Source organism: Vitis riparia, chromosome 13 (genome assembly GCF_004353265.1).
Source record: "Vitis riparia cultivar Riparia Gloire de Montpellier isolate 1030 chromosome 13, EGFV_Vit.rip_1.0, whole genome shotgun sequence".
NCBI lineage: Eukaryota > Viridiplantae > Streptophyta > Magnoliopsida > Vitales > Vitaceae > Vitis > Vitis riparia.
The window spans coordinates 7,787,699-7,801,942 of NC_048443.1; the positions used below are offsets into that span (position 1 = coordinate 7,787,699).

The 14,244-nt window shown below is 30.2% G+C and overlaps 1 protein-coding gene across 4 annotated transcripts; it reads left to right on the forward strand.

Annotated features, from left to right (window-relative positions):
* The first annotated feature begins 243 nt into the window (after positions 1-243).
* Positions 244-6,189, forward strand: LOC117927580. 4 transcript variants are annotated; one of them, XR_004653374.1, is made up of 4 exons: positions 244-1,585; positions 2,488-2,521; positions 2,609-2,712; positions 5,916-6,189. XR_004653374.1 is itself a non-coding variant. In XM_034847174.1 (2 exons), the coding sequence occupies exon 1, from the start codon at positions 439-441 to the stop codon at positions 1,573-1,575; it is 1,137 nt and encodes a 378-aa protein (XP_034703065.1). In that variant the 5' UTR covers positions 244-438; the 3' UTR covers positions 1,576-1,585; positions 5,916-6,189. The 4 variants fall into 4 exon arrangements, 1 of the variants encoding a protein (XP_034703065.1); XR_004653373.1 differs by lacking the exon at positions 2,488-2,521; XR_004653375.1 differs by lacking the exons at positions 2,488-2,521; positions 5,916-6,189 and adding an exon at positions 2,809-3,460.
* The last annotated feature ends 8,055 nt before the right edge of the window (positions 6,190-14,244 follow it).

Below are 14,244 nucleotides of genomic sequence, written 5' to 3' on the forward strand. Positions count from 1 at the left end.
TAAGCATTAAAAGGGTAGACTAGTAAATTCAATAACATTAATGAAGAATTTTTTGGAAAAATTTTAAAAATATTTATTAAAATATATCATTTTTGAAAGATAATTTCAATTTACATATGAAGTTATGTATTCAAATGATAATTTCAAATTTTAATTAAATTTTCGTAAATTTGAAAATAATTTGAAAAGTGATATATTTTAAAAAGTAAATTTTAAAATTATTTTTTGCAAAATCCCCTCACTCGACCCTCTGGTTGTTCTTTTGCCCCTACTCAAAAACCCTAAACCCTTACAGACCCATCTCGATTCTCTTCTCTGCAACTAATGAGTCTCTGCCCAGTGGTCTCTAGGGTTTTGCTTTGAGGTGCTTTGGCCTCTCTATATGCCAGATCCAGGTACTTTCAAAGTCATTCTTTTCTTGAACCAATCTCTATTTAAATGGCTAAGCTTCATTTCAAGAGTTTGCTTTGTTTGATGCAAAAACGTTTCCTCACAACATCGTCAACACTGTATACATCTTCGTTGTCTTCTTCATCTTCAACATTATTATCACCATCGTACACAGCCCAATTTCTTGTGAAATCTTGTGGGCTTCCCTTGGACTCTGCCATTTCCATCTCTCAGAAGCTCAACCTCGATGAAAACAAACGGCAAAAGCATGAGTCTGTGCTCGAATTCCTCAAATCTCATGGATTCTCCGATACCCATGTTGCAAAACTTGTCTCAAAGTGTCCCCCGATCCTCCAAGCCAGAGTAGATATGCTCAAGCTCAAAATAGACTACCTCCATGACAGTGGCTTTGTGGGTCCGGTCCTTCATGAGCTAATTGTGTCTAATCCGGCCATTTTGAGGCGAAGCTTGGATAAACAGATAAAACCGTCATTTGATTTTCTCAAGGAATTCCTTGAAACCAATGAGAAAATTGCAGCAGCTATTAAGCGCGAATCATGGTTGTTAACCTTCGATCTGAAGAAAATTTTGAAGCCAAACACTTTTCTTTTGATAAATGAAGGGGTCCCTCATAGTAGAATGTCAAAATTGATTACATTACAGCCGAGAGTTATAATGCAGCATGTTGATAGGATGGTGTATGCCACAGAAAGGGCCAGAAGTTTGGGTATCAAACCAACTGATCCTATATATGTAACTGCTATTACAGTGATTCTCTCAATGACCGAATCAACCTGGAAAAGGAAAGTGGAACTGTATGAGAAATTTGGTTTTACTGAAGTTGAGATTCTCAAAGCTATCAAGCGTCAACCACATTTTATGGCTTGTTCAGAGGAGAAAATCAAGAGTTTAATGAACTTTTATACAAACACAATGAAGTTGAAGCCATCTGCAATAGCTACTTATCCTAGGCTTCTTTTGTATTCATTTGATGCAAGGATACGACCAAGGTTTAATGTTTTGAACATCTTGGCTTCAAAGAAGCTACTGAAGAAACACAAAAAGATTGCATGGTTGCTCACACAAAGCGAGGCTAGTTTCTTGACCAATTATGTGATCAAGTACATGGACCAAGTTCCAGATTTAATGGAGCTATATCGTGGGGTCAAGAAGATTGATCTCTGATGACATTGAAGTAAGTTGTGTTCTATGTTACAACATTTATATATATATATATATATATATATATATATATGCTTTTAATTTGATTTTAATCATTGTCCTTGTCATCTTCTTATTGTTTTGGAGAGTGGTTCATGAAATTATCTATGGTTGGTGCTTAATCGATATCTCATTGGTGCTTGACCATTGCATTGGTTTCCATGATGTTTCCTTGATGTTTCAATTTGACATAGTGCTGGTGATGTTCAAAAATAGTCAATGCTAGAATAATACACAAACCAATAGCTAAACAGGAAGGCATAGCAACTGTCAAGCATTTGTGCATTAAAAAATTTCCTAATAAATAATTTTCCTGTCATGATTATTACTGAAGTATGGTTTTGCATTATTGATGTGCTATTTGCTTGACTTTTTTATTGCATAAAACCAATTAAAGATAACCTTAGAACCAGAAACAAACTATTTGATATTTCATGAGCCAAATGGGTTTGCAGTTTGTTTGTACCATAATGAAGTCTTTGTGGTTTTTATATTTTTTATTTATTTCAATAACTATTAGGCAGAAGGGGAATTCAATTATCTGATTAAAGGGGGTAAAGTGAGTAGATAGTAGAATTTGTAGGTTAGGGACTTGACAGGGATATGTGGCCCTGAAATTTGTTTGCTTTGATGGGAAATGATTTTTCAGGTGGTCTGCTACTTGAAACAAACAAAGTTAATTATAACTTTGTTTTGTGCTTTGATGATATGGATCCGTCCTGTTGTAAGGTGCAGAAAACATCCCTGTGTTATCAGAACTTTGTCCTATTTTCTTCCTTCTTGGGCTTAAAAACAATTGTTCTAGTGCAAACTGTTTGCTTGTACTGGCATTCTAAGTTTTATTTTTGACATTGTTGGTAACTTTATTGAGCTAAGGACCAGGTCTCTGGAAGAAAGTGAGGTGGATTAGGTATGGTTTTAATGCGGATGGATAGATGCTTAATTGAGGGTTTTGTACTTTGGAAGGGCTTATCAGTTAATGCTTTTGTTTAAATAGCATTGTGAAGGTTTACAAGAAGGACAAGAAAGAGCTGTCATGCTAGGGAATCATCTTTGGTGGAGCTTATTTTAGGGAATCGAAGAAGATGATGCCATTATTTGGTTTGTACTCTTACTTTGAGGCACTTGGTGTTATTAGATGTTACTATTACCAGCCATCTTTCACCACTTAATTATCACAATGCCATTGGTTGCTAGTTGCCATGGGCCTAGCCATATGTTTGGCTAGAGTCTTCTTCAGCTAATGATGCCCTGATCCCAAAGTGGTTGGAGAATTTTCTACATAAGTGCTTCTATCCATATGGAGAATTTTCTGTTACCTAGTAGAACAATTTTACTTTGAAGCACTGCATATATGGATTCAACATCTCTGGTTTCCGTTCCTGGCTTTAAATGTGTGAGAGCAAGGTCAATTAATTACTCCTCATAAACATTTAAAATCTTTGACAGTTTCACCCTTCCAATTCTCATAAAAAATGTCCAATTAGGCTCAGGGTATATATTCAAGTTTTCTTTTCTTCAGTGCTACTGCTAGCCGTGCTCCTTGTACATTCTTTGTGTATTAGGGTTTCCCTCTTCTTCTCTGTGGGTTTTGTAAAAATCTATCATTTTCCTATCAAAGAAGGATCATCTAAGATATAAAATTCTTGTTTTCTTCTTTAAAGGTTATTATGCATTTTGAATAAAAGGATTTGAAGCTTTTTCATTGTGTAAATTCTAAAGTTATGAAAAATTGATATCTATAGAAATTTATGATACGTTTCTTGATTAGGCTACATATGGTTGGTTGGATAGGATAAGATAAGATATGTATATCTTAAATATTTTTAAAGGATATTATATTTGATGGGATATGTTATACTATGCTTATATTTGGATTGTGAAATAGTTAAAATATAATGAATAACATAGTGTTTTAATGTTTGATATTTAGTTAAAATAAAAATTATATTGCATTTTCAATATTTGCTATTAAAAAAATATGAAATTTAGTATTATTTGGAAATTGTTCTACAATTTTAAATTCGTTAAGTAAGTTTTTACTTATTTGTTAATAGTATTCATGATTAAAATATTTAAAATTCCTAAACAGAAAAGTGTTATATTATTCTATATATAAAAATAGTTTTTTTATATTAAATATTTTATTAAATAATACATTTTAAAATTTTTTGTTTTGAAAAATGATGAGAAGAATAAATTTATGATGCCTGACATATATATATATATATATATATATATATATATATATCTTAGGATTAACATATCTCATGTAGAAGGGATATAAAAAATATTATTGTCAAAATATGTTATCACTTATCTTATCCCGTGTTTTTATTGAGCATGAGACATGATAAGTGATAGAGTAACTCATTATATTCCATCACTAACTAAACAAGGCATAGGGCATGTTGTTTCATCTATTATACTATCCCATACTATATTGAGCCAAGCAAACATGGGCCTTAGGGATTTCATTTAAGGTTAGTTTTCTAAAGTCTTAACATACCAAACCGAAATTATTTGAAGAGCCTTGCTTTTTGTGGTACTTTAGATCATCTGGAAAGATGAAACCATGAGATTGTTTGACATGCCTAAGCTTGGTGTTTATTTCCATTCAAAGTTTCTAAACACAAAGGTAACTTGATGCAAATCTTTGTTTTTATCAAATTGAGGGTTTATCTAGGAAACCCTGTTTTAGTGGAAACCTCAACAACTGCTTTCTCCTTTAAATCTTGAGTTTTTCTGCTTGTCTATATCCACCTCCTGATGGATTATGGTGTCTTAAGAGCCCTATGGGCTGTTATCCTTCCAGGCCCTTTTTCTTCCCAGGTTTTGAATAGGGGATGATATATCTTCCCTGTTTTTTTTTTGCCTAAGTTAGAGTGTGTTTGGTAGTGATTTTAGAAAATGTTTCTGATCTTTCTAATACTTCAATGTTAAAATTTTTCAAGTATTAAAAATGTTGGAAGTGTTTCCTAAAATCACTACCAAACAAGCTCTTAATCTGTGAGGATTATTAATTTTGGAAGGCCAGAATTCCTGATGAAGTGAAGGGTTTGTGGCTTACTAGAACTTAAATACCTACACAAATAATGAGGAATCATAATATACTACCAAATACACTCTTTTCCCAACTTGGCGGAAGTGGGATGTGATTTATCAATTTATTCATATACTGGTTCTGGCTGATTCTTGCCCTCCTGACTCCTCTTTTATGGATGGTCCACTCAAAAATGAACATGTTCTTTCCTTAGCTAATTGGATCATGTTTCAAAGTCGTGGTATTGGTCATTGACTCAAAGGGTCTTGAGGCACATCGATCCTGACGTCTCGGCTCGATATCAGACAATACGCAAAATAAAATAATCAAAATATTCAAAAAATTATAAAAACAATATAGAAATTAGTAAAAAATAAAAAAAATACAATTAAATAAACTTTAAAAAGCTATTTAAAAAATTGTCATATATACTGGCGCAATTATCTTCAAGTTCTCAATTCCAAACATAACTTAGAGGATAAATTTATGTAATTCATATCACATTTTAACTTATAAAATAATAAATCTTTATCATACAAATTGACGTCATCCATACCACACATAAGCATTTAAAATAATAAAATATTCTTATATAAAAACATATATTATCCCATTCTCTTAAATTCCCAATTTCAAACATGATGATCCACACACCACCAAGAGAGGACTAGGGAGGGTATTCAGTGTTCAGTAAAAGCAGAGAGCCTCCTCTGTAGCACCCACCCATGGGCAGAGAGTGACAGAGATGAAGCAGAGAGAGGCAAGACCAACTCTTAGTGTCAACGATGGATGGAAGAATCTATTGTTTCTCAGTAGTTACCATAGCGGAATTTCCTCAACCTCCTCTTCTTATACAGCTCCAAAAACTCAGTCACAAGATGGATTGATGTCTTTCTTCTTCATCATCATGGGTAGGGTCACAAAACTGGGCCAAGCCATACCGACTTGTCCAATACTTAGAACCTTGAATAGGATGGCTCTTTGTTGAGTACAACTTATGTTAAAAGTATAGACCATCTTTCCAGGGTTCAATTTCAAGTAGATTTTGGTGGTTTCTTGATTTATAAACATGAAACATGCATAGCCCAATAATTTCCTTGGTTACTCTATGCATTCCAATTGTGTCAATCTAGATAGCCAGAGATCTGATATTATTGCAATATTCCCTTTTCAAACCATTCACTGTTCTTGTTATTTGCTACCTGAATTGTTTAATAATTATTCATTTTCGTTTGTTTGACATGCATGTCTACTACTTTAGCATCCTCCAACAGTTGAAGCTACTCAGCGGCATTCGAGAACCTTGAAGTGTGATCTGGTCTGTGAGAGGTAGCCGCATTTGAAGGCAACAGCAGCAGGTACAAGTGATGGGGGAACATATTTATAACCAGACAACTGATCCACTTCAAAATAATCTTTTGATCCCCTCAAACCAATATTTCCATCATTGTGAAGAGAGGTATGATTCACTTATTGTATGTTTGGAATGTTGGAATAGAAAATGAGAATGAAAAGTCGGTTCCATTTCCTATTCATTACTGTGTTTGAATTGTTTATGAGAATGATAATAAAAATAAAAAAATTCATTGTTATGATAATCGAATAAATTATCAAATGGGATGTAACTCGGCAGTAGTGTCCTTCATTCCCTAGTTTGAATATTTTCAATATTTAAAGAATGTATGATAGAGGAGAAGGCTCAAAATTTGCTTCAAGTGAGATGTAGATAAGGTTAGCAATCAGCCAACGAAGATGAATAGGATGGATTGCTTCAAGTCAGATGTAGGCAATGTGCAAGGGATAGAGACTATGAACCAGGCCACATTTTCAAGCTAAATAATTTTTGTTCTTGAAATGAATAGTCTTGTTTCTTTTTTTATCTTCCTTCTAGTCTATGTATATAAGGATTCAATCAGAAATCATTTTAATTACATCTTAAAATTACAAGTATAGCTCTAGACATTTTAGGTTAACTCAAGATATATCTTGGATTCCAATTTCTAGGTAGCTAGCTTCCTCAACTCTAAAGTATTTCTCTGAAGTTTTACCAAGGAATAGTCTTTGTTTCTCTCTATATCTTCCCTCTGGCCTAAATATTTATATGTTATATATTCAATGAAATGTATCTTGGATTCCAATGTCTAGGTAGCTACGCTTCTTCAACTCCAAAATAAAGTTTTATCAAGGAATAGTCTTTGTTTAATCTTCCTTCCTCCCCCCTCCCCTTCTCTCTCTCTCTCTCTCTCTAGACATAGCTCAAAACCTCTCTCTATCAGTTCATACCTCTACACATATAAATACATCTTAATAATGCTTGCACAAAACCATAAAACTATGTTTGATTCGCAGAAAATTTGAGAAATTTGATGGAAAGAAAATGAAATGAGAAATAGAAAGAAAAAATGAAGAAAAATAAAAAATAGATTTAATGTCAATAGATTATTTTTATTTCTCTCTCTTCCTTTCTCTCTCTCTCATTTTATAACTCTAGACATATAAATACATCTTAATAATGCATGCACAAAGCCATAAGGTTATGTTTAGTTCTTAGAAAATGTGAGAAAGTTGAGGAAAAATGTAAGGGAAATAAAATAAAAAGAAAAGCAGAAAGAAAGAAAAAATGATAAAAAAAAAAATATATATTTGAAGCCAATAAATTATTTTTATATGTTAGTATAAACTCATTTAACTTATTTTAAATATTAGATATAAAGGTTTTTTTTCTTTCCTCGTTACTTCCATGAAATCAAACATAACCTAAAAAAATGGTAACAACGGACATCTTAAAAACATATTCTTATTGAATTCACAAATTATATGTATATATATATATATAAAAGAAGTCACTGTTTGAATAACTAAATTTACAATTTTGTCTTGGTATTTAATGAAGGTGGTGCTTGTTAATATGTCGTTATTAATCACTATAATTAAAGTGAATTTATTATAATTAGGTTCAATTTAGCTATGTTGGTTGATATCAACAGATTGTTTTTAGCTGAATAGAAAAATAGTTTTTTCTTTTCAGTCAAAGAACAAACAGCACTGAAATCTCGTCGTGTTTAATTTGGTTTCCAAAAATAAAGTAAACTAATATCATATTTAATAACACAAAAATTCTCAATCTGATCACAAAACACTCAGCAATATCAAACTACTCAACAGTCATCAAACTTATGTTGAGCAATAAATCAGTAAATATGCATCAAACCCCAAATCACCAAAGACATAAACAAGATCCTTCACAGAACCATTTTTAGATATTCTCAAGTTCCCATTTGAACACAAAGACAACCCTGCATGCCTTTTTATTGTAAATATATTTCTACATCATATGAGCATCATTGTCTTTCAACACATCATACATCTCCCACTTCTTTAAAGTTAACCTCAGTATGTTATCTTTGCCATGAAAATATATTCCAAATTATAAATACAAGTAATGACTCCACAATCTAAACCAATCAAGTTTAATACGAATTCTAAAATCACTGGTGGATTAGTTCTATTCATTGGTCTTCAACCATTTTGAAGTATAATCTACTATTATATTTTATTTTATAATTTAGATGTTTGGTTCTTAAAAAATTTGGGGGGAAATATAAAGAAAAAGCAGAAAGAAAGATACAAAATGGATTTAAAGTCAATAAATTATTTTTATACGGTATTTCAATATTATTTTACTTATTTTTCCTCTTCTATATAAAGGTTAAATAATTTTAAAATACAAAAATTTCTAACTAATTTTAATGGTATTCGACTTTTTCATAATTTTCACGGTGAAACCAAATATTAGAGAACAATTTCTTTAATATATATATATATATATATATCCTTGGTATTTTTTAGAAACCAAACATAACATTATTATTTAATCAATCAACAATCATATTTGGAGAATTTACCACTTTGTAGTGAAATGTTACTTGTATTCAACCTCCATCTTAGACTATACCAATATATCATCCTCAAAAAACCATCCAAAAACTTTTAAAGAGACCGAAGATAGAAAGAAAAAGTTAAAATAAAATAAAATAAAAAATATATTTAAAGTCACTAAATTATTTTTATATATTATTTTAAACTTGTTTTACTTATTTTAACTTTTTTATATAAATGCTAAATAATTTAAAATATGTAAATTTCTCACTAATTTTAATTATATTTTATTTTCTTTTATATTTTTAATAACACAATTGATAAAAATAATTTCCTTTTCGTATTTTTTTCTCATCTTAAAACTTTCTACAACCAAACATAACCTAAATTGCCAAACAAGAAGGATGAAATCATTGCATGTCCATCAAGCAATTAGATCACCAAGTACGTATAAAACATAACATTTTCACAATATGATCAATCATCCTACACTAGAGTGATTACGCAAGCATCCCCTCAAACACCAAAGCACCAAATTATCAAATGCACTTCAAACAATCATGCCATTAAGCACATACCAAGAATCAAAATTCACGTAGAGTGATTATGCAGGGGCAGGACAATCAAATCATTCTAAGGGTGTATGATCAATCATCCTACTCATATAAAACGACTACAAGAAGAAGGATTAACAACCCTAAGAAAGAAGGAAGATTATCACCATGTATATAACTAATAGAAAACGGTCACCCACTTAAACCATATGATGATTGATCATCTTTTCATAACACTTATATATATTGTAACATTCTATATCAGACAGAGGGGAAAGTTCTTGACGCGATTTAAGTATGAACTCCTCTTAACCTGTAGACGTGTTTTAAAGTCGTAATAATTCTCTTGGACCCAATGCGGATAATATTTATACGATTGGAAGCAAGTCGTTATAAATAGTATTAAAATCAATCCTCAACTTCAGTATGGGAGTTTGTTAGACCCTGTAAAGGGTGTTTGCCTGGTTGGCCTCGCAATCCCATGAAACACAATGAGGACGTTATGTCTGCATGGAGGGTGTTTGTAATATCTCACATCGAATAAAAGGAAAAGTTTCTTACGTTATATAAGTATGAACTCCTTTAACCTTGTAAACGTATTTTAAAACCGTAAGGGTCCCTTTAGACAAAAAACAAACAATATCTATACAATTGGGTGTATATCGTTACATATATATATTTATTTATTTGTATATGTGCTTCTATTGTTAATTTTGAAATACCAACATTCATATATTCATATCAATGAAAACTTGTATACAAGAAGTAATAATTAAAATAAAACATGGTTTGAGGTGATGTTTTTTTTTTTTACTTAATTCTATACGGAACTTAAAACTAAATAGTGTTTAATAATTTTAAGTATTAAGTTGTTTATTTTTTTAATATTTCATTTTTATTAAGTATTAAAAAGTAAAGAAAAAATAACAAATTACCTTTACCATTCAAAAAAAGCCAAATATTTTAATTATTTTTATTTAATCAAAAATTTTTTAAAATAAGTAATAAGTTAACAAAAAATAAAAATAAAACACAAATATATGATACCTGAAAGCAAATCACTTTCAACAAAAAGTTAAAAATAATAATAATACACAAGTGTGACTTCTCAAATCAAGTATATATCATAGTGCTTAGCCAGTACATCAAAGTGTTTCTTAGACTTGATTAGTCATGCAATCAAGGACTCCAACAATCACCATATATTCTCTATTGAGCACAACAACTTAATATAAAGATAATGGAAGGAATGACCTAGCATAACTCAGGAGGTCAATATTCTATTCTAAAGAATAAAATCAATAACACAAGTCATATGTATGATATATCTAACCAAAACTGATAGCACAAATTAAGCTTCTTGCCATTAACATAATGAAGCATTAATTACAGGTGATTAGTGATAAGGACTAGCCTTACCACCAACACCCCTACTCATACACCCTAAATGCTATATTTCCATCCTAGTGAATAAATATTAAATAAGGACAAATTTCTATACCCCTTATCATATGCCAATAAGGATCTTCCCGAATAGCTTTTAGGCCTTTCACCTTAGGGCGCTTTGCTTTTATTCCTTTCAAGCTAGGGACCATTCTACCCACCAATATACATAACCAATTTCATTTTTGGAGGCTCTCATCCAAAGACAATGCTCCCCATTGATTCACTACCAACCTCTCATGTGGTGCCATTACAATTTTTCAGTGCCTCAGAGCACCTTTCTTGGTGAAGCTTATGCTGCAAATCAAATCAAGGTTAGTCATAACCATAATATCTCAAGGTAATACTCCATGCATAATACTCAAAATATACCTATATAATCAGTAAACTTACAAACACAATTTTTATTAAAAACTTGTTTGACAGTACTTTTAGAAAAAACTTCTAACATTTATAATACAAAATTTTTTTATCATTTAAGTATTTAAAAGACTAAAAACATATTCTAAAATTAATATCAAACACATTTTAAATCCTTTTGAAATACTTAGGATGAATCACAAAACTCCATAAATTCTCATCAAACACAAAAGTATCACACATGGTAGGGAAATTAAACATCCATGTAAGATCATCCCAAATTGTATTACCACATATTTCATATTCTTCCGCAGAAAAATCGTGTATCGGGGTGTGTCGGTGATTTTTGGATTTTTTGCTAATTTTCGAAAAACAACATATTACCACATAGTTTATATTCTTCCGGGGAATAACATATGTTGCCACTACTAAGGGGAGATTTGAACCTAAGACAAAAGGCTTAGGTGGAATCTATAACAACCAGTGGAGCAAGTTGCTCCTCGAAAAAATACTATGCATGCACCAAACTATATATAGAAGAATATTAAAGATTATTTTATTAAATAAATTAATTCAAATTATTTTATATTTACATTTGATTTAATTTATTACCAAAAATATAAAAACATAATTTTCTATCCTTTTTTTATATAATCCATATATTTATTAAATATAAAAAATATAAATATTTAAAAAGTTACATATATTTTATTATTTATTTGATATCACTGAATACATTTAAATTAAAATGAATCATAATTTTAAAATTAAATAGATTTTAAAATTAAACTTGTTATGATAATATTATTGTAAAATAATATAGTGGAACTTAATAATAAATATATACATATAAAATTTATATTTTTTTAAAAAATAACTTTAAAATATCTATTTTTAATTTTTATAGATTTTTTAATATTTTTAAAATTTTATTATCGATATTTTATGTCAAAATATCTGTTTATATATCTCAAATATATCCATGCATCAACAAATTTATAATTATCAATATTTTCATCATCATGACAACTAACCTAACATAGAATTGACATGTGAAAGAGAAAACCCTCTTTACATCAACCACCATATACAAAAGTCATGTAACAGTCCACAAGTCCATAAAGAGATCAGTCCTCCACACTGAGGCTTAATCCCTATCTTTTATAGACTAGCTTAAGATAGTATTACTATACATAACAAGTTGTAATTTGACTTAAATAGCTGCCAGGTGCTTCCATATGCAGCCCTAAGCGTCCCTCTTTAGTTATTCATCCAGCTCTATCCCTGAACACTCCTAAGTATGCTGGTTAAGGACATGGAAAATTTCTATCCACAGAATGGTAGTAAAGCATAGCAGAAGAAGCAGGTGCTAGGTGTCCTTCACATATGACAAGTGAGTGTCTTGCTATATTCTATTTGTACCAGCTATCTGTTCATCAAGTACCTATGTGGCTGGTCACAGTGAAGACAGCCATTCTCAATCACAGAATAATAGTGACGTAACTGCCTGCCCCCAGTTCATGGACCAACGACTGATGCACCAACTTGTCAACAATACAAGAAGATGAATTGTTTGGGTCTAGTTCGAGCACAAGTCTACTTTTTTAACGAATCTATTCAATCAATAGTATACAATTCTTTCACCCTATTGTCTATACTTTATATTTTAATCACATTCTTTGGCAGCCTTGTTCCTCCCTTGTTCAACCCCGTAGATTTCATAGGACATATTCAACGGTGTAAATCCTTTGATAATGATTGATCATTTTGACAACCACAATTGATTGTTCTCTCCAATAATTTGAGAACATACTATTATGTTGGGACATTAAGTTTTTGTACCATATTTATTAACAATTTTATTACATTCTAATGTGTAAGAAGCTTCTTAAATGGTTAATTATTTTCCATTAAAAATTTGAGATTATTGTTCGATTAATCGTATTATTGTAGATAAATTTAAAATGGTTTGTTAAAAACTAGTTAGGTTCTTTAATACAGAGTTGGATCAAAAGTTTTAAAATATTTTAATTAATTTTTTATGACTTTAAATTTTTTTATTTTATTAATTAATTTTTAAAAAGTTGATATTTTATTTTTTTATGAAAAAATTTTAATTAATTTTTGGAAATTAATATTTTAAATTTTAATAAAATTTTGTTTCCAACCCTTAAGGCTATTTTTTGTTCTTAAAAGTATTAAGAAAAGAAAAAAAATATTAAAGAAATTGGTTTTTTCATGTTTTGCTTCACCATAAAAAAATTCTTTAAAAATTAAATATAATTAAAATTAGTTAAAAATTTATACATTTTAAAATTATTTAATTTTTATATAACAAGAGAAATTAAGTAAAATGAAAACATATAAATATAATTTATTGATTAAAAATTTTTTTTGTTTTCCTTCTACTTTTTTTCTTTATTTTCTTTCCCACAAATTTTCTAGAAATCAAACATAGCCTAAGTCTTTTAAACCTATATATATTTTACTTAAATATAATTTTGGATTGAACACTTTGAGTGAATCAACTAACTTGTTCTATCATTCTTAATCTTTCAATGATTTTAAGTTATTAGAAGGACCTGTATCCCATTAAAGGTTCAAAAAGAGTCAATTAAAATATTAAATTAGAGTATTAAAGATCTCCACATCAATGAGAGCAAGCCTTCAAGGTAAAGCAGTTGGACAAAACTGTGTACTTTGATCTCAAATAACGGATATCTACACTTAATGTGAAAGTTTTACTATATCACTTATTTCATCTTTGATTACTTTCATTGCTTTGATTATCCCAACATCTCATGTTGATTAAATAATAAGTTTTTAACCCTCATATTGTAATTTTTCAAAGACACTCATTCAATCTTATTGGACAAACATTTTTTCACATTCTTTATTTTAAAAAAAGAAAAGAAAAAGAAAACCTATTCCACCATTTACTTAGAAAGTTAAAACCAATTCAGCTTGTCATGTTGTCCACCCTTCTTCTTTTTGCGTCACTTCACTCACATCAAGACTACTCCTTCAGTACAATAATTAATCAAACTCAACCAAAGTTTCTTGATTCCCTTTGTATGAAGATTTTCAGGGTCATTGCAGTCAGCATCTCCAAATCATCAAATTCTTTCAAGTAAAGAATGTGGGTGGATGAATACATGGGACTTAATTTTTACTTTTCAGTCTTAAATAACTGCCAACACTAAGAGAACACCAAGAATTAATTAACCCAAAGGAGCAAAGTTCTGGCTAAGATTATAGGGTAGTTTGTAGTCAATTCACCTAAAAAAGCTATGCAAATTGCTTGAGACTGGAAGCATGATGAACTGTACTAAGTAGCAGAGGGTTATTATATTA

Bases quoted from the DNA above. Each gene is read 5' to 3' on its own strand.
- LOC117927580 (XM_034847174.1), top strand. From the start codon at position 439: ATGGCTAAGCTTCATTTCAAGAGTTTGCTTTGTTTGATGCAAAAACGT.